The sequence below is a fragment of the Ostrinia furnacalis genome, unplaced genomic scaffold (genome assembly GCF_004193835.3).
Source record: "Ostrinia furnacalis isolate ACB-3 unplaced genomic scaffold, ASM419383v2 OfSCF0389, whole genome shotgun sequence".
Taxonomy (NCBI): domain Eukaryota; kingdom Metazoa; phylum Arthropoda; class Insecta; order Lepidoptera; family Crambidae; genus Ostrinia; species Ostrinia furnacalis.
The window spans coordinates 1,441,582-1,465,616 of NW_021130628.1; the positions used below are offsets into that span (position 1 = coordinate 1,441,582).

Here is a 24,035-nt window from a genome sequence, read left to right on the forward strand (position 1 = left end):
AGATAATAAAATTAATCAAAAAGTATATAATGTAGGTAAATTATAAATGTCGAATACTGCCATCGTATTAAGACGAATAAATAAATGTATTGTTAGTATTATGTACTTATTATTATTCTGTGGTATTATGGAAAGACTTGACGTCTCTAGTCAGTAACGTAAGGTAAAGCATTTTAAAATCATGTTTATTTAATAATATGTAAAGTAATAGGTACATTCCTCAGTATTCAATATAATCCATATTAAGGTAAGTTCGCCTATCAAAACCTTATAATGTATTATTAATAGTCCCATACTTTTACCAAACTCAGTAAAATTTCAAAAAATTGCGTGTAGAGTCACAGCTAGCTACGCTACATTTTCAGGTGAATTATATTACCTTAGCGTAAACTGTCAAAGTATGGGTAATTTGGGATATAATTTTGCCAAACTTAATTTCCTTACCAAAATCTTAGAGCTAACGTTAGAATAATCAATCAACAGTCCATTTTGAGGTTTTTGTCATAAAATAAAATAACCTAATTATAGTAGGTAAATGTTAACGATGTTGCTTATTGGTAGTTATTATGTCGTTAAAGTACTATCGTATAATATTCCATAGGTATTATTATTATGTACTCTCAAATGTATTTGTTTAAGTAGATATAATGCCGTATACCTATTATAATAAATAGGTGGGTAGTGTCGTTGTTAGTGATGATTTGTCAATTTTTATTTCGTTTATTTAACCAGTCCGATCATAAAAATCTGTTTAAAATTGACTGTGCACTAAAAAATAAAGCATAAATAGGGTCCACCTCACCTTACTCGGTTTATTTAATTTACATCGATGACATAATAATAATCTGATGTATTCTATTTCTTCTATATCTGCTTCTTCTTCTTCTATTATTTATTGCGATTTTAAACAGGTCCTAAACGTATTTTGTAGGAATACCAACTAGTCAAAGTCAGTAGCGGCGTAAGGGGGGGGCGGTGGGGACGGTCCGCCCCGGGTGCCAAGCATCAGGGGGTGACAAAGTCGCGCAGATTAGTACTCACTGACGCATCTGCATGGCAAGGACGGTCGTGATGTCATGACAGGGGGGTGCCATTCTATAATTTATATTATGACGGNCGCCCCGGGTGCCAACCTATGCTACGCCGCCACTGGTCAAAGTGATATTATAACATACCTATCCTTACTACTATACTTACTTAAAGCTCTTGTTCTTTTGTTTTGCGTCTCTTTGTATTTAACGGTTTCATTTGACTGTCATGCTTTAACTAGTATACTTATTTACTTACCAATTTTTTTAACGAAATAGTAATCATAGCTTTTCTTAGCACAAGCAACAAGTAGCATCTACCATCTATCTCAATGAAAATTGAAAACTCGGTAAACTACAACACACAGCTATAAATTGTAAGAAAAACTGCTTAACTTTCGAAGACTTTTTCCAATATCTATCAATCCTGAATGTACACCGCTTCTATTACATACATAATCAACTTTTTTATCCTAAAGCTTAACAAACGTAAGTAAGACTTAAGTTAATAGTCTAGAAATGTAATGTTGCTAACAATAAATTAATATTAAATGGATGCAAGGCATTGTGTTAGATGTAAAATGTGTACCGATGTGATCTTTCGGATATTGTCTAAAACGCTTTGTTACAAGAAATGTAATACATTATTTTTTGTGCTAATGGACTTTTATTAAACCTACCATACCAACAATAGCAGTTTGATACTTGCCTAACCAAATATTCTTTAGTATTGAATTCAATCAAATCATAATTTATTATTACTAACCGTAAAAGATTCCCACTAGAAGAAATTTAATATGAATAGGAAGAAGAACTCTCTATGGCATATTACCTGAATAAGCGCCATCTACCAGCATCTATGGTTACTAAACTAGAGTTTACTGCCATCTATACTATTACTTCCAAACTATCTTCTTAGAAAAAATGGCTGGCGCTTAATTTTTAAATAAGTCACTAGATGTCGCTTATTTCGAAACTTCTTCATAATGTTGCCATCTTTGAGACAAACATGCATCACAGTATTCGGGAGATTTTATTTTTTTAGTTTGACAGCAATGTACCTATCTACATATTTTTTTGACATTTGTCATTGTTAAAGTAAATATCGTGCAGAAATATCCATAGTAGAGCACTGCTGAAGTCTATTGATTTTATTAATAACAAAATATAAATTTTACATGCCTTATTGTCTTTACTCAAATTATTGATTTTAAAAAATTAGCAGGTTTTTTTTTATCATAATGACTTAATGCAGTCATTTAGTCATAACTAAATAATTTTTTTATTTTACTATAATAAATATTTTTCAACTTCATCTTGAAAATATTATTGCTTCGCGCATAATATTCAATAATATTGTGAGGTACGTCGAGTCGGAGTATGGTAACCCTGGTTGCGGCATTCATTTATTTCAATTTTCATTCATTCGGCCAGAGGCTGTTGTTCGAGCGGCGCGCGTAGCGCTACGACCGTTATGGCGGGATTTCGTCAACAACAAAAGTTTCAATCAAACTTTTCAACTTCACTTCGATGAACTAAAACTTATTTTTCCTAACTAGACCGTATCAAAAACTGCACAGCGACCGTAAAACACGGTAAATAAGTGAAAGTTCACGGTCAGGATGTCGGTTAATTCAAAGTGGCGGTTACCTGACGTTTTTTGTGCTGGTGTGTTGAATGAATGTTGGAATTACGTTTAATTCGCATCGCGGGGATGGGTGAGTAAGTGGTCTGAGGTGATTTGGGACATTTCGCAATGCCTTTCGTGCAGCGTGTGGTTGAACCGAAGTATCTTTCGCGGACGAGTTTGCGGGACGAAGCCGGCAAGCCGAGAGTGACGGATGAGGAGCTTCAGGCGGTGACGAACTGCACCCTGAGCAATGCGCTGCGGCAGCTCGCCTCCCTCGTGCTGCTGGCCGAGGACATCTTCAGCGAGCTCACCTCGCAGCTCCAAGGCATCACCGAACGCTCCAAAGTAGCGCAGACGAAGATCGAGAGAATCAACGAGATCGTCGAGAAATATGACCCGAAGAAGGTGCCAGTCCGTGAGTATTTTTGTTTTTGTCTTTTTATCAATTTAACGACTGGTAATTATGTGCATTAGCCGTAAAAACGCGGGAAATAACCACACCTGCCCGACTCTACATGGCAACAATTAAGTGGCACCATACAAACGCGTGTTTTTTAGCTCTAATTCAGAAACAACATGTGCAAACGAATTGAAAATTTCATTATATGCACATAAAAAGTATGATACATGGTAGGCGCACGATACAAATTGGTTTATGTTTCACAATTCGGTAAAAAAATTGCGAGTTCGTCGTTCCGATGCGAATAAATTCTGACGTTACACGACGTTATTTTTCGTTGTTTGTAAATTAGCTCAAAGGTTTCTCGTCTTCCAAGTTTAATACTGTACTGTAAGTAATTCACAATATTAATGAAACGTTACCATCACATAAAATTCCAAATTCAGCCCCTGAATGCGACCTTTTTAAATACAAAAAAAATAATATTTGATATGACAATTTTTGATCAATTTATTTTCCAAAACTAATATTTTAATAAGCAAATTGGACCAGGGCCTATTTCCTACATTACCTACCTACCATCATTCCCGCCAAATGGTGAGCATGGGCGGGAAATCTAAGTGACCGGTAACGAAAGAAATACAGGTTTGCATCAATACGTAACCTACCTACCTACCTACCTTTCATTTTATACTTATCAGCAATGTACCTACTTATCTATAATTTGATATTTTCCTTAAACTCCGTATTTACCTACCTACATAAACAAATTGGCAGAGATAAACTCTATCTTAATAATCAAAATGGAATGAGGTAGAGGACTACTTAAACTAAATTAATTTGTTATTGCGAACTATTGATCTTATCATTTACTTAAATGCGAATGTCCTCATCGTTTTCGATCTAGTTTAACCAAATAGGCAGCGATAAACCAATACATAAGGCATTTTAACCTAAAATCTATCAGGTATAAGCCTATCTTATAGGCAAGTCAAGCTACCGTGACTTGTTTTCCGTAATCTTTCATTTACATTAACCTCTATGTTTGTGGCAGTAAATTACCTAATGAAGAGATAACCTACCTAGACCAGTCCATTGTAAACTCAGCAGCCTCGGCTGATAACCCACATGCCTAGGTAGGGCATGAATATCGGAATCTCGGAATCTCGTAATATCGGAATCTCGGACTGCGAGATCCGATATTTCAATTCCGATATTGAGCGACCCAATATCGTAATATCGGAATCAGATAAAAGTTTTAATTGAGATTTTAAACAAAGCGTTTAAACTCGCCACAACCTGCCACAAAGCCCAAAGTACATGATTGGCAAAGACCAATGATTTTCTCATGTTTCTCACCATCACTTTCTGTTCCACTGCAAATATTTTAATATCATTACTATTTATGGTTAATTTGACTTGTTCTAAATCAATTTCAGCATTTGCCATAGTCAACAAAGAACGACATCTCAACTCCCTTTCAAACATTAATTTTACTGGACATGGACCGTCAGTTCTGCGTACTATGTGCCCTGCCCATTGCCACTTCATACTTCACTCAGTTCACTTTAGCTTGCTAATCCGTCGGGCTATGTCAGCGACCTTAGTTTACGGAGCTCCTCATTTCTGATTAGATCTCGTAAAGAAACATCAAGCTTATCCCTCTCCATAGCACGTTGTGCACTATATTCAAAGGCCACGTTTTCGAGCCGTATATAATCACTGGTAAAACACACTAATTGAAGACTTTCGTCTTCGTTTTTGACGATTTACCTCTTTCTCGAAATTGCATCTAACTACCTATCGGATCGTTTGTCCGAGATAGACATACTTACTTGTCAACAATCTCGAGAATCGAGCTCCTAACTGAAACTGGGTAAGGAGCAACATGGACATTCGACATAAGCTTCGTTTTTTCCATATTCATCCGAAGGCCTACCTGTTGGGAAACCCCATTAAGGTCTTCGAGCATTGTGATGAGGTCTTCCAACGGTTCTGCCATAGTACGCAAAACAGAAGGACGATGAGGCAGCAAGGTTCTGAAGTGGAAGCCACGTGCCGGAAAGCGCAGCGTAGGACTCGTAACCACAAGGTGGACCGAAACCTCATAAAGGTAGCAGGAAGGCGCTGGATGCAGGCCGCCACCAACCGGCCATTGTGAAAATCAGCATCGGAGCCTGTGTTCAGCAGTGGACGTCCTATGGCTGACATGATGATGATGATGGCTCGTGGTTTTGTGAGTTGTACATCGATAATCAAAAAGGAACAAATTACAAGCATATTCAAATTTTTTACCACTCTCTAAAATTTTTGTAACACGTGATTTGAATGACTCTAAAATTCGTTCCGCCAACATAAAACAGGGTAATATAATGAAGGAGTAAAAAAGTTTGTTTGATACCTGTGATTTTACAAAAACACTTCAATTATTTGCTAGTCCATTTAAGCTCATTATCAGTAACCATTCATTATCAGGTGATGCGTCTGCTCGTTTGCCTTTTGCCCATAACGTAAAAATGGTTTTAAAATACTTCAATTTTATGAAGTGCTGATTTGTGCCTAATTAGAGATTTTGATTAAAATCATTATTTTATTGTAAACAATCCAGAATTCAACCAAATATTAATTTTATAGCACATGAACTCAATTCCGATATTAATATCGGAATTCCGATATTGAGATCTAATATCGGAATCCAATATCGGAATTGAAAACCTTCCGATATTACATGCCCTATGCCTAGGCATCAAGTAAATAGGCCCATTGAATAAAACGGCCGTTCCGAAACCTCATTACCTCGTCCGCCTTGAATATGCCGCCTTTACAAAAACGCTCCAGTACGCCAAGCACGAATNGCCATGTCCATTGTCATCTACACGAAAAGAATTATTATCTATGTATGACCTAATGTACAAAGTATTAATTCCAGCATCATTCAAGCAATACATAAAAAGTGTTCCTTCATAAAAACAATTGTCATTCGTTGTAACGTCTACCTAGATAAATTCAATGTAACTAGTAAATGTGACATTTGCAGCTCGAACTACCGTTATCGGGACTAGACAGACAGCGCTAATCAAATCCAGACGGTTGCAAAGGCCGCGAATATCTTTAACAAAGATTATTTTCTTAGAGAAATACTTTCGGTACCGTTCTGGTATGACAGTTAAATTGATTCAACTAACTCCACATAGGTAGTTCTTTTTTCTAAAAAAGCAAATCTATCTGCCAGCTATAAAGCTGGAATAGGGTCCTCTAACAATTAGCAATTTACAACAAACTTCAATATAAGATTGAGTAGGTAAGAGAAGAAAGTTTGTGAAGAACTCTATAAAACACTTTTAACGGAGAACATAAAGTTCGTACCACTTACCTATCTAACATCTAAGGAATTACAAAACGCACACATAAACCGCATTTTATTACAAGTATGCAACACAGTTTAACCAGCTTTGCGCAATTGTTACGGAGGTCAATGGCCGATAAAGTTCTTATCAGTTTCTTTATGCTAAGAAACTAGTACGTCTCGTAAGAAATTAATTAGGCGATTGCTAAATCTGTTGTGCACATTTTTAATTAATTCTCAAAATATAATTAAAATGTCACCTAGTCTCAAAATATTGCGAACTGGCGACTTTGTTTATGAAGTTGTTAATTAAAACGAGGGGATTCTTTAAGTAAGGGGATGTCAAAAGCATCTCTACTTTAAATAAACTTGATTTTGAATTTAAAAATTTAACCTTATTAATAATTTGTTTATTTTCATCGAAACTGAAAAAATTAAGTCGACGCGATAAAACTATGTTCCTTACTTTCATAAAAATAATTCAAAACAATTTATCATTTACCAAACTACCATCAAATCAAAATTTAAGCTGACGTTAAATCTACTTTAAAATGGGCCCGTTAAACCACTACTTAAGCGGACTACACTCTTCTATAATAGCGTAACTCCCATAGATCTTAGTGATAATAACACAGGACATGACAGTGTCTATGTAAGTAAATCACTGACTCCTAATAACGTAAGGAGGAAATTATAGAGAGTGTTTCCGTAACCCGCATCTTTGACAGGAGAGATTACGTCTTACGAGCCGACTAGTAGAGCTGTACCAATAGCAAAAGACGTACATAATTATAATTGTAGTAATAAAAATATTGTAAGCCACAAAACTTGTTCGAATAAAAATCATGAATATGATGATGAATAAATTACCTTTAATCTCCCTTATCTGAAATAGAATCAATTAATTGATTTCACTTGAACGGATCAACGTTGTAAAGGATCTAAAATTATCAAGGCTTGCCTCCTTAGGCATAGACATAAAATATAAAATATACAATCACACTAACGAATAAAGTTCACATAAACTGAGAACGGATTAAAATCTGCATATTGTACACATTTATGTAATGCGTTTATTTATCTAGCTTTCTGTACCGGACCCGATCCTATCTCATACGATAACCGCCCAGTTATTAAGTAGTTAGATCATTAGATTCCTACACCAGTTTTAAGGCAGGCTAATATGAATTCTATTCATATATTACGATGTTATCAGAATTTCCACCCATAAATCTCAAAAGATGTTACGGGTCAGGTTACAGTCGACAGAAAACGAGTCTGTGAAAGGCAGAGCAGATCTAATCTGATGCCCCACTTGCTAATAGTCTCTGTAATTTACCATGCATCTTGTAACAGTTGTTGCCAAATTGCCCATTTGGAATGGACAAAATAATTTCAACGCTTGTCTGGTTCACGCCTTAGCTGTCTATCTTAATAAAGCATCTCGTTACTGTATACGGGTCTTGCGTGTTCAACGAGACATCATAAGCGGACATGCCAAAACACGGCTTTGACAAGCGCTCGTTCAGAGTTCCTGAGGCCGCTTGAAGATAATCGACATTATGCTAACGCGTGAATCACGAAGTGTTCATAACTTCAGAACGGCAAGCCTGGTCCCCCATATCTAATGCCACAGGCAACGGTGTCACCTTTCGTCCCCGATAGGTCCTTTCCTCGCAGTGGTGTTGTTTTGCAGGCTATTGAATGACTGCAGTCGGCCCGTATTAAGCAAGTCTTCGTCAGGTAATCGGAACCGCGGCTTAAATCTAACGACTTCGTACCTAATGCGTTATGCCTGAATAAATTACGAAAACCTATACCTTGCGAAAGGTTCGGTAGATTACTGACAAATATAAAATGTCGCTTGGGCGTGTCTTCAAGTACCTACACCTAGGTTACAGGAACAGTTTGCTTGAAGTGGTTAGTTGCGTTAGGGTCGGATTTTATTATCGCACTCCACAAATAGACAGGAGACAAAAACATACTTGAGAAGTTCACCCCTCTCCGTCTTCATTGTGGGAACTTAAAGCCAACAGGGAAGCCCAATCTTTTTTGTCGTACTTTCTGGGAAAGAAGTGCTCCAGGTAGCCGGTACTAATGCGTTCTTTTGTATGCATGAGTTGAGTTATTATTTGCAAATGTTTCAAGACCTTTTCCTAACTGGACATTGTCTTCTTTCTTCCCTAATTCAAAAAGTTAACATAATAAAACAATTACGCAATCTATATTTTGAAAAATAAAATATTCTTGATCTAATCATAAGAATCCACCAGGCCAGAACGCATTCGTTCTTGTTCCATGTTTTTTACATTTATTTCTTTTCCATGTTGCTCTTATTTGATCGCAATCTAACCCAAAGGGCGTCGTAAATACCAGTCCAATGCATCTAGAGTCTGCGTAGTGACTAGAAATTTATGCTTTAAATGTAGCGTTAATACTTACTCGTATCAGCTGCACTCGTATGGCGTCATGTAGAAAAGGTCTAAATCCGGATATACGACTTAATTATTTCAAGATTCGTAGCCGGTTAATTTATAGCTTAAGAGTGCAACACAATAGGTCTATTTCAGTGAATCCATCTCGCCGTCGATATAGTGGAGCTACGACAATGACCTTTAGAGCCCACGCTAATTATATAACGTCTACCCAAACCAGACTGGTTGGTACGCTCAGCAACTCGTCAAATAACTTACTCCTTGGGCTTCCAACTAGTAATTCTTTTACCATTTATGAATGGTCGGACTTAAACTGGAATCCCAATGAAGCTGACTCATAAATCTGCAAACCTTTATTACTTGTGACATGAGATAATAAATACAGTGTGTCCGGGCTTGTAGTGATCAAACTTTAAGGGCGTAATCTATGGACAATTTTATCGATGAAAATACTTCAAATTTGGGGCTTGACCCATTTCTCGCAAAATTACGAGGATTTAAGTTTTTAATTTTTAGTTTTCACCTCTTCCTTCAAAAACAAGTGAAAGCATGGGTAGCTCAACACTAATAAGCAAAAATTTTATATCATGCGATAGCCAATAAGATTATCTATTAGCAGAAGTAGAAAACAGATACAAGTTTCATACATTTTAAGGGAGTAAGAATGGATTTAATTAGAAAAAAACATTACTTTTTTCACTTCTTTTTCAGTTATTTTCCAACACAAGAAAAACCAGGTCGTTAAGGTATGTTTTATTTGCATTGTATTATTAGTATTTGAGCCATTCTACAAAACGAATGAAAATTTATTAGTCTACATCTATTAGTTTCGACGTAATTGTTGAACAAAGATACCCCTTCCCAGCGGTTTCCATAGTAATCGGAATAGGTTGTGTGATTCTTTCAGGCAGTTCATTTTCGNAAATACTCGTAATTTTGCGAGAAACGGGTCAAGCCCCAAATTTGAAGTATTTTCATCGATAAAATTGTCCATAGATTACGCCCTTAAAGTTTGATCACTACAAGCCCGGACACACTGTATAACGCTTTAGATTAGGCTATCAAGGAGTAATCTAAGTGGAACGCCTTTTCAGTGCTGCACTGGTAATTTCGATTTGAAAGTTGTAAATAAAAGTCGGCGGAAATACTTATATATGTTACTTACTTTCTTGTCTACCAATTACGTTAGATAACATTATTATTATGATAAGACTTTATTATTCATAGTTAGGTCTGTATAGTAACAAAAATCTCCAAGATTTTGTTGTAGAGTTAATTCTCTGCCAATTTATTTTTGCAAAATACAGGTATACGAAATTACAACTGCACAATGCTATGAAGCAATAAGACGACTGATTCACTGTAATAAATTTAACGCACCCTCCCATAACTGGCATATGGTGCAATAAAGCAATAAGTATAATCTTCCTATCCTAGATACTTATCGAATATTGTCTGTTACAAAATCTGCTATAGCTAAGGCAGCTATAATACCTGTTCTTGGAAAATTCAATATTTCTCTCGCCTCGCCGTCATTAATTCTATCTTTTATTTTATCTCATAATAACAGGCGTCGATTAATTCTATTTAGCTATTCATCAGCTCCATAAGCTGACACTCGGCAAGCTGCTTCCAATTATTTTCGAGTGAGGATTATTTTAATCGATTTCGGATGTAACTCTACAAGTTGTGTCGGAAGTCAAAACGTTACTCCCTTTGCCTGTAACCACAGCAACAAATTTGCGTGAATCCTTCCCCTCCAAACTAGCGGCCTTTGACGAGGGTCTGACGATTTCGATGTAAGTTAAAAACTAAAAGCTTTTCAGAAGATAATAAGGTACAATATTGTGGTTATTTAACAAAACCAGCCTTTGACTTCATCTTTTTAATCAACTGAGAAATCGATTGTTATTAACAGAGTCGGAATTTGAAATGTTAGCAAAAAAATCCATTTAAAAACGCACTATCGACATTTCCAGTGAAACCGAACTGATAACATCTAGTTGGTTTTGAGTTATCTACTTGCGTGTGGCTCGAGCGCTAGTTAATATTAGATGAAGCCCCGTAAAGCGTGGGGCGCCGGCAGCTGATCGGAAGTCCTGCCCTTTGTTCGACTCTTTACCACATTTTTTGTACTTTAGGAAGGAAGGAAGAATTCTTTGTTATTTCTATTAATAAAATGCTATTTGTAAGAACACAGATGAAAATATTGTGAGAGGTCCTGTTGGAGAGATGGTCGCACCTAGCCAAATCACAAAATCGGAATCAGTGACCCGATGGCATCCAGTTTCGTTTCGACATTTCTCTTTGCAGTCACGATTTTTGTGTTACGCCCCATTGTCCCCCACTTGAATTATTCGTATTTTTGTCCATACAAAGCAGGAAAAGTCCATTATTCTGATTTTTTTCGGGTACAATGGTTCGCGCAACAGCGCGCGCGCAGCGTGTGATCCGTCGCCATCGAGAACGATTGTTCGCGATACACACAGAGGTGGTTATTTAAAATTTTCGGCTTTTGTCGGACGACGCGAATATAAAGGACGACACACCTAGACGGCTTTTGCCTTTGAATGTTTATTAACTACTTCCTGACTCTTCTGCGACGTTTCCGCCAGATAGATAACCATTTTTTTGATCGCATCCCTTGAGAAGACCTGCACTGATGGATATAGCTATAAAATAAATCTTTTCTTTTGTTTGTAATTTAGTTTAAAATTCACGTATCACCAGTTCACCACCAAAGCAGGAGACATTTTCTGAAATACATATTTGAACGGCAATTTTTGCATATGATTGCACATCGAATCCAAGAATCAATTTAACACATTTAATGCCTATTTAATAAATACTGAGATGTATGTGCAATAATCTCACCTTATCATCAAAGATGTTCGCGTAGGTCCAAATTATTTTAATGTTTCTATAGTTAATAGAAGGCACCCTAGGACGATTTATCAAAAAAAACATTTGGAATAAATTTAAGTAAAAAAAAGGATAATCCACGGTGCCGTGTAGTCGGCCTGGCAGCATGTGTGTGGCCGACAACACGGCGCCGTGGGGAGGAGAGATTATCTTGTTTTAATCTATTTTATGGTTTATTTATATTTTATTATTAGGTTAATGGATGAAATTAAACAATTAATCATTTGTGAAACTAAAAAGTTTAGTGTTTATTATTAAAAAAGATAAAATTCAAAAGAAAAACATACATAAATCGTAAATCTAAATGAATGAAAAACAGGAAATAGTTTTGTTTCTAAAAAATAAAATGCTTGAAAGTCTGAAAACTATGAATGAAAATTACAAAAACATTGGGTACAGAAACCTGGCGATCCGTCGCATCCTTTACATTCATATAAAGTAGCCACCCTCTTCTTAATCTGTTTGCAACCCTTGCATTCTTTCCTAACAATTTCTTTTATTGTTCTGATGCCTCTTCTTTCCTTCTTTTCGCGCAACTTCACATTTTCAATTTTTGTCAATTTATGCTCTACTTTCAGTACCTTAAGTTGATCTGTTTTTTTAGGCAATAGCTTTTCCAAAATGGAAAGGCGAAAATCGTACAAATTCAGCCTTTGCTTTGTTGAAAATTTGTTATACAAATAATAAGCATTTGCAACGCTCATTTGTAGTACATGAATGAAGAGTTTCTTATACCACCTCATGGTCTTTCTTTCACACGGGTAGTAAGACAGCATCTGGTCCTGTAGATCGACCCCAGACATAAAATTGTCGTAATGAACAATTGCTGAAGGTTTGAGCAGAACTTGGCCTCTTTTGTTGGTAACTTCCATCATTTCATTATCGTGCTCTGTTGATATATACAGCACATATCGTTTATCTCTCCATTTACCGATGTGCACGTTATTTAAAAAAACAGACTTGTATTCCCCCTTTTTAAGGGTTACTGTGCTGAGGTCAACAGGATTTCCTTCTCTATTTTTTCTTAAAGTGCCAGTGCAGTATGTTTGTCGGTCCAGCAACTTCACCGCCAAATCATAAGAATTATAAAAATTGTCCATATAGACACTATGGCCGGAATCCAGATTATCCTCTAATAATTTTAACACAATTTTTTGTGTGTGTCCTTGTCCTGAAGTTTCTTCATGTGCACCACCGTATATTTGAAATTTTAATACTATCCCTTCAGGTTCAGCCAGAACATAAAATTTAACGCCATACTTATGGCGTTTATTTTTAATGTATTGACGAAAAAGAAGCCGTCCCCGCCACAACACCATGGATTCATCAAGAGTCAGCTGTTTACCTGGACTATAAATATTGTTCATGACAGTATTAAAGTTATCTACAATTGGACGGATTTCAGTTAATCGATCCTCGTCTCTTGGATCTGATGAAAAGTGCAGGCATCGTAATATCAGCATGAACCGGTTTCGTGACATATATTGTCTAAAAGAAGGTATATTAAATAGCCAGTGAGTTTTCCAATAATCATTCAGTCTGTTTAGCCGAATAGTCCCGGTGTGAAGTAGTAACCCAAGAAAGGTCATACATTCCTCGCGTGTTAATTCCTTCCAATTGGTAATTCTATATTTATCAGTTACTCCAGGTTGCTGTAGCACTCTTTCAGCATTAAGATTTGTTTCACGTACAATCAAATCGAGAATGTCATTATTTAAAAATAATAGAAACGCTTCAAGTGGGTCCGAGGGCACTGGAACTAATAGTTCTTGTGCTTTGGTAAAATCTAAGGTTTTCATCGAACCTGTCGAAGCCCATGTTGCTGTAGCTCCCTCGTGTGAAGGCTGGTCGTCGATATTTTGTGCAACTTGCCTATTATTGTCATCAAAACTTGGAAGTGCTGATATAGATGAATAACCAGCAACACCAATATGTGACGGGAGAATGAAACTTTGCTCGGAGACTGTCGGGGTAATTGCAGAAGACCTCAGCAAAGAAACAGATGGGGTTTCTATAGTATTGATCAATAAATGGTCCGGAATCTCACCAAAAGGACCGTCCATCCGACCATCATTACACTGTGAATAAACAGCTTCCTCACTTGAACAATCATTTTCGTCCGAGGTACAACTGTCAAGGACTGTTTTTCGGGGTTTTTTAGCACCAGAAAACGAAGAATTATCAGTAGAAAAGCGCTTCGACGGACCCGGCACTTCACTCATTTTGGCGCGAAAATTACGTGTGATTTACAGCCGTCTATAAAATACAAATACTAGTCAAAATCCGTAAAAAGGATTTGTGAGATCGACAAATCGTGCGTGTGGCTGCACGAGCGACGTGACCCTGCCTCGAAAGCCGGGGGCATACTGTCTCATAGAAACGATACGGTCGCGATCCACGGTGCCGTGTGCTCGGCCCCCCGCCCCTCCACGGTGCCGTGGAAGTGGCCTCCTACCTACCGCTCCACGGCGCCGTGTATTAGGCATTAAGTTTCCGCCAGATAGATAACCATTTTTTTGAACGCATCCCTAGAGAAGACCTGCACTGATGGATATAGCTATAAAATAAATCTTTTCTTTTGTTTGTAATTTAGTTTAAAATTCACGTATCACCAGTTCACCACCAAAGCAGGAGACATTTTCTGAAATACATATTTGAACGGCAATTTTTGCATATGATTTCACATCGTCGAATCCAAGAATCAATTTAACAGCAATCTTAATAAAAGTACAATCCAAATCATAAGCTGCCGTACAATTGCATAACAAAAAGACATGTATGATATCAATTTGCTTCTGAGAATAAAATTGCAATCGTTTGCCGCGCTTTTAAAAGGCGATTCTGGCTATAAAATTACGGCCAAGGGCATAAACACTGCACGGCCGGTTTCTCGTAAGTGCGGGTTCGAGATGATTAGTATTGTGTGTAGTGTGAGGTTACAGCTGATGGAAACTATAAACCGGCATTAATTATTGACTCGATTCCTAGCGCACGTGACCGACTAGTTAAGCTTGCATTACAATTCAGTTTTGTGGCTTCTGCAAATAGCGTTTATTGCTGTGCAGCCGCGAACTTGGTTATGCGGAAGGATCGGAATGTTCTCGGAAATCAATAACTCTAGCTCATTTAGGTACTAAACTGTGTCTGCTCAAAATTCGGTCTGTTAATTTTCGTACGGTTGCATGTACCTACGATAAATTATCATCCACTAATGGATATCAATGAATGATCAGTCCCACCAATCTAAAATATCGTCGTAAAATTATGTCAGCTACAAGTAACAAAATACCAAATGTCTTTTCTGTTAACAAATTTTCCTTATTAGAAATTAAAAGGCAATAAATCATAACAGAGAGCTTACAATAATAGAAGTGCAACATGTGCACTAAATCTGATGTTATTTGAAACCACTGTTTCTGTTAATGGTCCAGCGACAACAGATGACGTTATTATAAGCCGTGGGAATGTGATGCAATCATATCAGGAAGAGAAAGGACATAATTTAGTCATTGGCTTCCTACGCAATATCCTGTACGCAAATGATTTACTAACAGGGTAATAATTATGAACTTCCTAACCCAAGTTCCTACTATAATAAATACTTATACACGACGAGAAATAATTAAGATCCTGAATATTTTATAAAAGTTTACCTTTCCATACGCTTAAATTAGTATTTTGTTAACTAACAATGACGCTTAACACCTCCGACATGGCATTGACCTTACTCGTTTTTCTTTCCATAGTTAGTGGTACACCTTTCAATGCATGTTTGTCTCGCTTTAACGGTTTCGCAGCTGTGTAAATTGACGGCTCAGCAGACTTCTGCTAGTTTTCGTTGCGATACTAGTGATTCATTGTGAATTTACTGGACCATAGTTCCCACAGTTCAATGGCCTGATGGCAAAAATCAAGACATTCTGCTAATATTTTGATGACACGATTGTGTATTCAACAGTACTTAAACTATCTAGTCTAACTATGTAGCACCATTCCTTCGCCGAGCACGCAGCGGGATCAAGATTTGATTGGAATGTACTGCCATAAAACACTTTTTGTTGTTTTTTGTTTGAGTTTTATTTCATTCTAACCGATCTTTCAATCGGGCGATCTTCAGATCTCAATCTAGACTACAGGCAAGCTTAAAATGACTCAGCTTGCTTATTTGATTTTGTCCGTCTCGCATCTCGTCTCAATTACGTGTTCCATATTCTCATGAATGTTTGCTATAAGTAAGACATAATGACAGAGTGTTAACTTGCAATTTATTCTAGATTCATTGTTGCTGCTATCAATTGAGATTCAATTTCAAATTAGTGCAGAATCCACATAGCATCTTATCAATATCCTGGAAAAGCTTTTCGCTGCACACCTTTAAAGCATTAATCTTTAACGTTCGAGCAGCAAAGTTATCGGCACCGTTGTTTATTGGGACACGTACGCGTATGGTGTTAGCACCTACCGCTCGGAGACAGGCAGGCGAGGCTAATATGGGCAAAACAGGCCGCTCTCATCCATATTGCAGGGTCCCGTTCGATCAGCCCATTTATATTGCACGCGGATATCTTCGCAACTCAGCGGTCTTGATAGCACCCAGATAAAAATCAATTTAATGATATGGAATATTTTGAAAGTAGGTATATCATGTCAGACGAAGACGAATGTAATCGGTAATTCTAGTTTGTTAAGAATCATCAAAAATGAAAGCACGAAGAGATAAAAACAAAGTGATGTAGAAATGAAATTAATTTTCTCAAATTTCAACCCATCGTACAATGAACTTCCTTTGGCTGTAACCTTCAAATGATATGTCTGTAACAAAACGAAAATATGATGTCAAGCTAAACAATACGACTACGTGAGAAATGTTCGTGTTCACAAACAACATTCAACGGCCAAAGCAATTTAGAATCCATAAAATAGTTCGGTGATCGTGCTCAAAGTGCTCGAATGTACCACCCCAGAGTCAGACAACGCCCTAGTTGATGAACAGAATGATGTTACAGAAACGTCCGACGAATACAAGATTCCTGTTACCGTCGTAACAAGGAACATCAAACTATCAGCTTTAACAAGATCTGACAATCAAATTGAAATTTCCGAGTACGTCCCGCTGACTATAGATTTTGTTATGCAGCATGACTTGCCGTTCGCACTATTGCTTCGTAGCAGGTATTTTAAACCTCAAATTGCGATATTGTAGCTTTATTACAAATTCAACTTGTGTCTGCAGTATTGATTGTGAATTTAGAGCCAATATGAACAATGAGAAAGCCATTAAAGGTACAATCGGCACGGACGATGAGGTAATTTGAAATTTCGCATATTCGCCTCATTATTTATTAAATGTCGAAGGTCTATAACGTGTAGCAGGTAAGTATTCTGATGTATGAGGAGATTAAAACCGCATCTCTGGTTAAAATTAAATATAGTTATTTAGATAGTTGTGTGTGTTGTACATTCTGATTTTAGCATGTCTTGCACTATTATTTTCAAATATTCCATCGCGTTCGCTGAATGCACAACAAACGTGAATCATGGCAGAGATAAAAACATTGTTTCAGTCGGGTGACAGCATAAAAATAAAGGTGAAAATATCTGATCGCGAACGTAATGGTTTAGATAAGGGTTTCACGTCCGCGCAATAATGGCTGTAGCCGGCACGCCGGCCGTGCAATGACACATTCCGTGTTTTGTGGCACACAATTATTATGTTATGACGACTACAGTGTTGCCTATTTCAGTATTTATAATTCATACAGTATCAAATCAGGCAATAAAGCTTTTTTTTCAGCAAAAGATGCCATAACTTATCCTGAACGGCGATTTTATAAGATTTTGCTGCTGAAAGTTTCGTGAACCTATCCCGAATTTTCTTAATGGCTTTCGAACGGATTAAAGTCGTAACTTTCAAAATCGTTTCAGCTGAAATTGCAAAATAATAGTCTGGAACGGCTTTTACTAAAGATTGAACGGTAATCGTTCTTTTTTCTTTTAATTTAATTATGCATTTTGGACCTAAACTGTTCAAAAGTTTAAACCAGCATAATAACGCTATGGAAACAGTGCAACTGTTTTAACTTTCAAGTAATATTTCATTGGTATGTATGTACGAGTATGTTTAGATTAGATTAGATTAAGAGAACCCATTCTCTAACCGTAATCTTTTCCACATAACGAGATTTTCCTGTTCTCCCCGAAATAATAAACGACAGTAACATGTGGCAGAGTTCATAATAAGCTCGACGAGTGAAGAAAAATACAGTACTATAAGTAATCATTAAAGGCATTTGCATTGAGTCGTTACGAGGCGTCTTACGTAAGGGCGCGCGGACAGAATATGTAATGTTTACCTTAGGTAGCTTAGGACGGTTCATTAATTTGTTATGTCGGCATTTTGCCGGCAAGCTCATGTAACAGATGATTTATTTGGTGGCTTCGGTAGAGCCAGTCCGACTACTGCGGTGAACGAACCCTGTCAAACGCAACTCGGTACTGGTTTCGGCTTTGGCAGACGATTCTGCGCCGCATATTGACCGTTTATGGACGTGAAACTGGCAGTCCATTCAATAAGAATCTCTATTAAACGTAATGTGGGTGTGTCTTGAATTTAAAACACTTTAAATCCCATAAAATGTTGTAATGCGTTCCAAAAATAGCTGAGGCATGTTTGCTTTCAACTAAGCTTTTATTATCTTCAGAAAGATGCTTGAAAGAATACATCCTAATGAAGAATCAAAATTAAGCTAATTATTATCCGCAGCATGTGTTGATAGGCATTTATCTACCGGCATTCCCATGTCTTGTCCTATAGATACAGGCTGTCTTTTTGTGAGACCGGCAGATTAAATCTTATCGTTACCACGCTCACCTTGGTAAACATTTAAAAAAATAATTTACACAGTTAAATCCCGGTGACGGTGAACAGCTGCTCCCCAATCCGTGCAGCTTACTCACCAAATTATTAAAAGCCATAAAACGAGTCTCAAACAGAAGGGTGAGCAGCCCTATTGTCGACCTTCGTGTCTAAAACTCGCATGAGCGTTATTATTTTACTGCAGGCGAGGTGATCGATTTTTCGATTTTTTCACCGCACGTTTTATGTATTAGGGGGCGTCCATAAATTACGTGAGACAATTTTGGCTATTTTTCAACCCCCCCGCCCCCCTTGGTGAGACTTGGTGAGATTTTGCCTGACCCCCTCCCCCACCCCCAAATCTCACGTGATATTAAAAAAATCCGAAATTTAATAGTTTTGGAGTAATATAACTAAGAAACATTTTTTTTGTGTGCTTTAACGTTGTCGCTAACGAGTGAATCAAAAAGATCTATAAAGTTAAAGATTTTAGTTCTTGAAAGTATCTGCTAGGGACGCTGTACAATCATCATACATTTAATGTATGTCATTTTTTACGCAGTCGCTAGCGGATGACGATTGTGTAAAGTCGCACTAAGCCCACTGATTACTAATAGATCCAGCGGTTAGTACTAGGGTCACATTGTTTTTTTTTACAGAAGTACCAAGTCTAATTGTTCCTTTCTACAAAATCACTAATAATCTGGCAAAATCGATTTTGATAAAAAAAGAACTTGTTTTATAATTTTCTTAATTTCGTCATTTATTCTGCATTTTAGTATTCACACATGCAGACGGAAGCATTTTTAGTTTTATTTGTTTAGACTGTATAGAATAAAATGACATTATCATCATATAAATATTATTTATCATTTTTTAGTCCTGACAAGGAACCCTATAGGTCCGAGATTTTGCTTGGAAACTATTGGNTAAGCACACTGTACCATAAGATTATTTGTCTCATCATATATTTTATACTAATGTAGATATTGTTTCATTCCGTACCTGTACGCTTCATGCGTTCTCTAGCAAAAGCTGAAAATCAGTGTTCTGCCCTTTTGAGGGTAGTGTTTATACTGAGCTCTTTGCTTTTTGCATCGCTGCGGCACACATCACTCTGACGCAGGGAACTATTTGAAACGCTAGTCATCTTTATCTTATGTTGTTTTGTCACTATTGTTATGTTGCAACTGTTGAAATTATTACTAACCTGTGTAACAAAATATCAGTGGTGTCACCTAGTGTGTTTCTTGACTAACTTTATTTCGATATTGAATTTAATTTCAATAGCAACTATACTAATGTGTGTGTTAAAAGCATTAAAAAAAAGTGTGTTACAACAAATAAACAATTTATCTATCTATCTCACGCCTCTTCGCGATTGGTAGGGAGAGGTCATTTCCAACCGCCGCTCGTTCGCTTAGGCTGGTGGGCACTGTTGGAGCGTGTCAGTCTGCTGCGGTGACTCACGTGCCAAGACTGCAGTGTTAACTGATAACCATCTACAGGCTCTCGGCGTATACGGTGGAGGAATGGCCCGGGTATCGTTGGATAGGTCTTTTAAAATGGCTTAGGGGTTTCTAAGACCATTTTTCGATTTAGGGATCCGTTTGCAAAATGTTAAAGTTTAAAGTGCCAATTTTTACCGAGTAGGGCGTTCCCCCCCGCTAAAAACTAAACTGTTGGCTTGATAAATCTGGAAAAATTCAAGATTATAGTGCTTTTTATGAACTTTCAAGTAAAACTATAGCGGTTAAGATAGATCGAACTTGATCGATAGATTGAACTAACTGTTCAAGAGTAATAGTCGTTTTACTCATGTATTAACAAATTTCATACCCAATATAAATTCCTTAGAAGAAAATATGAAAAGTGACTTTAGATGAAGTAATTGCTTACTTCTGAAATATATTGTGATAACGACGGACAACTAAGGAACCCTACACTGCGCGTGGCACGACACGCACTTGGCCAATTTTTTTACTTAAGATTTAACCCAGTTTTCTGGCAAACTCTATTTCTCTATTTCTTGTGGAAAAAAGTACGTGATATTTCCCGAGACCCCCCCTCTCCCCCACGTGAGATTTGGTGAGGTTTTTGTTGACCCCCTCCCCCCCCCTAAAAGCCTCACGTAATTTATGGACGCCCCCTTACCCGTAGTGATATGGTGCTGCGGGTACGTGCCGCGCACGCTTCAAACGCCTGTGTAATCGTGCGCAACGGCCATAATAAATTATCTATTAAATTATTTAAAAAATACCCACAGACAGAATTTTAATTTGAGACACACTAAGCTACTGAGTTACCAACTAAATAATTCATATCATTTGTTTTTTATTATTATTTAATACTTTCTTCGTGTATCTAATTAACTATTTGCATTATTTTATGCAAATAAAAAAATATTTGTAGTAACAAAAATAGTTAAATTATAACCGAGATCGGCCGGTTTAAAGGGGGTATTTTAAAATGGTATTTTGTGTCACAAAGGTCGCACTGCTGGTCGCTGGGTAACCGTTAAACTCTACAAGATGAATGTTGGCGCGCAAACGCCATTCGGTATTATTCGCGCTCTGGGTGTCTTGTTCGGTCTTCCGTCGCACCTGTATTACGTACAGCAATAGCGAGCAGTCGTGCGAAAATCGCTGTCACTTGATTCGAAAGTCGCCCTTATTGCGATGGAAGCTTGCACGTTTGACAGCGGTTATCGCGGAACGGTCGCGATCGCGTTAACGTCATAAGGCCGGGTCGTGACGACCGTTATTCGCCCACCTGCGGATCGCAGACTGCCCAGTGAACCGAGGGAGACGCGCGCCGACACGCGTTAAGGGTTAAAATAATTTGCATAATCGAGCATTGAAACTGCAGCAGCTTATGACTACCCAAACGATCGACCGTGGAATTCATTTTATATTGCTATCTTATCTAGGTAGAGATCAATTTGTTTAACTTTGGTACAGATAGATATTTATTAGAATATAAAACATTATCGAGCTAGCTTTACTTGCTCGTTTCATGTCGACATACTAAATATTCTAATTAATCAAGGTTAATATAATAATATACAAACATAATTAGCTTCTAATCACAACGGAAATAAAAATACCGAGGAAGATAAATCACAATGAAAAGCCGGAAACGGACTATGTCAACACTCCCTAACGAAGCCATAATTACGTAATGCGTGTACAATCATATTTGTAGAACGCGCCAATGCATCGCAATGCGTCCGATCGACTATCGCGAGCAAACACATGATAACCGATATTGATTCGTGACAAGTTATCGAATTACCACACAGACACCCGACACTTTGACACCTAGCTACCAGTCTGTTTGTATTCGATGATTATCTTTATACGTTCTCGGTTTGCATCTGACCCAGTTCTAAGAAGAATCCAATAATAAACAATTTAACTTTTGAGTTTGATATCGGCTTTATTCAGTCAATTGAAATTCTGATTAGAAATTATCTGCTGTTGCGACAATGTTTGTTTAAGCTTGTCAGTGGGTCACTGAGGTAATCACTGGCAAATAGATTATTAAAAATAAATTAATTTATGTAAATAATATTATCTCCGACGTTTTTAGAACTGATAGTTTTAGACTCAGATGTCCTATGTTTACTCAGTACCTAGTAGAGATACGTTATGAACGATAGCTATTATAAAATCTTAATCTATTGTGAAATTTAATTTCATAAATTTTCTAAAATAAATGAAAAGAAAATTACCAAAGGGTTATTAGACTATTCACCTTATTTTATTTAAGTACCTAGTGAACGGTAATTCCGTATGCAAACATTTGTCATTTAGAGTTTCCCTCGAGTGATTTCTAAATAGCGTTTCTCGGATTTCAAATGGTGACACGACACTGATTGACTGCTTAAAAATTACAACTTCTGAATACAAATACCTAGAAAGAAAACTTATTTTCAGCCTCAATTTTCATCTAGTCGCGTTGTGAAGGGTCCTAATTCACCTCTTCATCTCAGATTCCACATCTCTAGGTACTAATATTGCACGCTTTAAATTCCCCCAAAATGTAGAGATGCTCGATTCTGTGTAAACTGAGAGGTTCGACGGGAATATTATCGAAGATGACATGGCGCTAAGCCAAAGCCGACTTATTGTGATGTAAATAAGGTTGATCACGTCCCAAGTAACACGTAATCTGTATATTCACTGAAGTTAAGATTGATTTACGTTTTAAAGTCAGACTATAACTTTAAATCAGTTTTGACTTAGTTTAAATGCTTTTGAGTAGAATGCGGTAAAATTTACAATGCATGAAGCTATTATATGGTCTAAAAAAATTAAGTTAATTGGCTTATAATCATACTAAAACATTAATTACTTTTAATATACAGCACCTTTAACAGCATTTACACTAACACAAAGGTTAAAACCGTATATTAGTAAATAAGAAAACCTAATGCATTAAATAAACGTTGTCGAAATATTTTATAGTGCATTCAGATATATTAACACACTAGCTTTCCGCCCGCGGCTTCGCCCGCGTCGAATTGTGTNCTTGGGGTACAATGGCACGTAGGAGGGTGTGGGTAGAACTCGCCTGCTTGAATATAAACAACCCTGCATCTTAGCGTGCCAGTTGCTATAAAGCACATGCATGCCACTTCAGGCTTAAGATCACCTTAGAGTCGTATTATTAAAAAGAGCTCTTACTCGTACGTTGTCTTATTTTTAAAAAGTTTTTGTAGTCAATTTCGCAAAAGTCATTTAAAGACGAAGTAAACTTTTACTTATAAAAGCTTGGCAGCTTATCTATAGGCGTTACACAAGCAGTTCTGATGAAGCTTTCAGTTAATCTATACTAATATTATAAATGCGAAAGTAACTCTGTCTGTCTGTCTCTCTTTCACGCCTAAACCACTGAACCGATTTTAATAAAATTTGTCAGGGAGATAGATTGAGTGCCGGGAAAGGACATAGGATAGTTTTTATCCCGGTTTTTGAAACAGAGACGCGCGCGATAAAGTTTTTCTGTGACAGACAAAATTCCACGCGGGCGAAGCCGCGGGCGGAAAGCTAGTTTGAGATATTCTGAAGTAAATAGAATTGATTGAAAGCCTTTCATTTATTAAACTGTCAAGACATAGGCAAAATTATGTATTAATGGAAGCTCGCTGTAAAAGTGCTTACAATTTTAACAAATTCCACGTTTTTGTAGACTCTACCTTCAATTATTTATCAAGCCAACTTGATAATGGAACGCAAATGCAAAACCAGAATCTGTCACATTGTTAATAGGTTAGCGTGCAAATGTGCATTGCAACAGAAACGTGAATAATGAGAAATTAATGCTGCATTTTAACGACACTTGCAGGAAAAACGCTAGAGGCAGGCATCCGTTAGTCTCTCTTTATAACATTCACATGAGTGTCATTTCACTAAG

At 37.1% G+C, this 24,035-nt stretch overlaps 2 protein-coding genes across 2 annotated transcripts in view; one reads left to right on the plus strand and one right to left on the minus strand.

Annotated features, from left to right (window-relative positions):
* The first annotated feature begins 2,460 nt into the window (after positions 1-2,460).
* The window catches only part of gukh (NHS actin remodeling regulator GUK-holder), a 76,800-nt gene continuing 55,225 nt past the window's right edge, over positions 2,461-24,035 (plus strand). Inside the window, exon 1 of the mRNA XM_028317582.1 lies at positions 2,461-3,073. Coding sequence (XP_028173383.1) covers positions 2,785-3,073 — 289 coding nt within the window. The 5' untranslated portion in view covers positions 2,461-2,784. The remainder of the gene's footprint in view (positions 3,074-24,035) is intronic.
* LOC114362276 (piggyBac transposable element-derived protein 4-like) lies at positions 12,082-14,097 on the minus strand. Its single transcript, XM_028317595.1, has one exon. The coding sequence runs from the start codon at positions 13,981-13,983 to the stop codon at positions 12,127-12,129; it is 1,857 nt and encodes a 618-aa protein (XP_028173396.1). The 5' UTR covers positions 13,984-14,097; the 3' UTR covers positions 12,082-12,126.

Coding starts and splice junctions, on each gene's coding strand:
- LOC114362276 (XM_028317595.1), bottom strand. CDS start 13,983: ATGAGTGAAGTGCCGGGTCCGTCGAAGCGCTTTTCTACTGATAATTCT.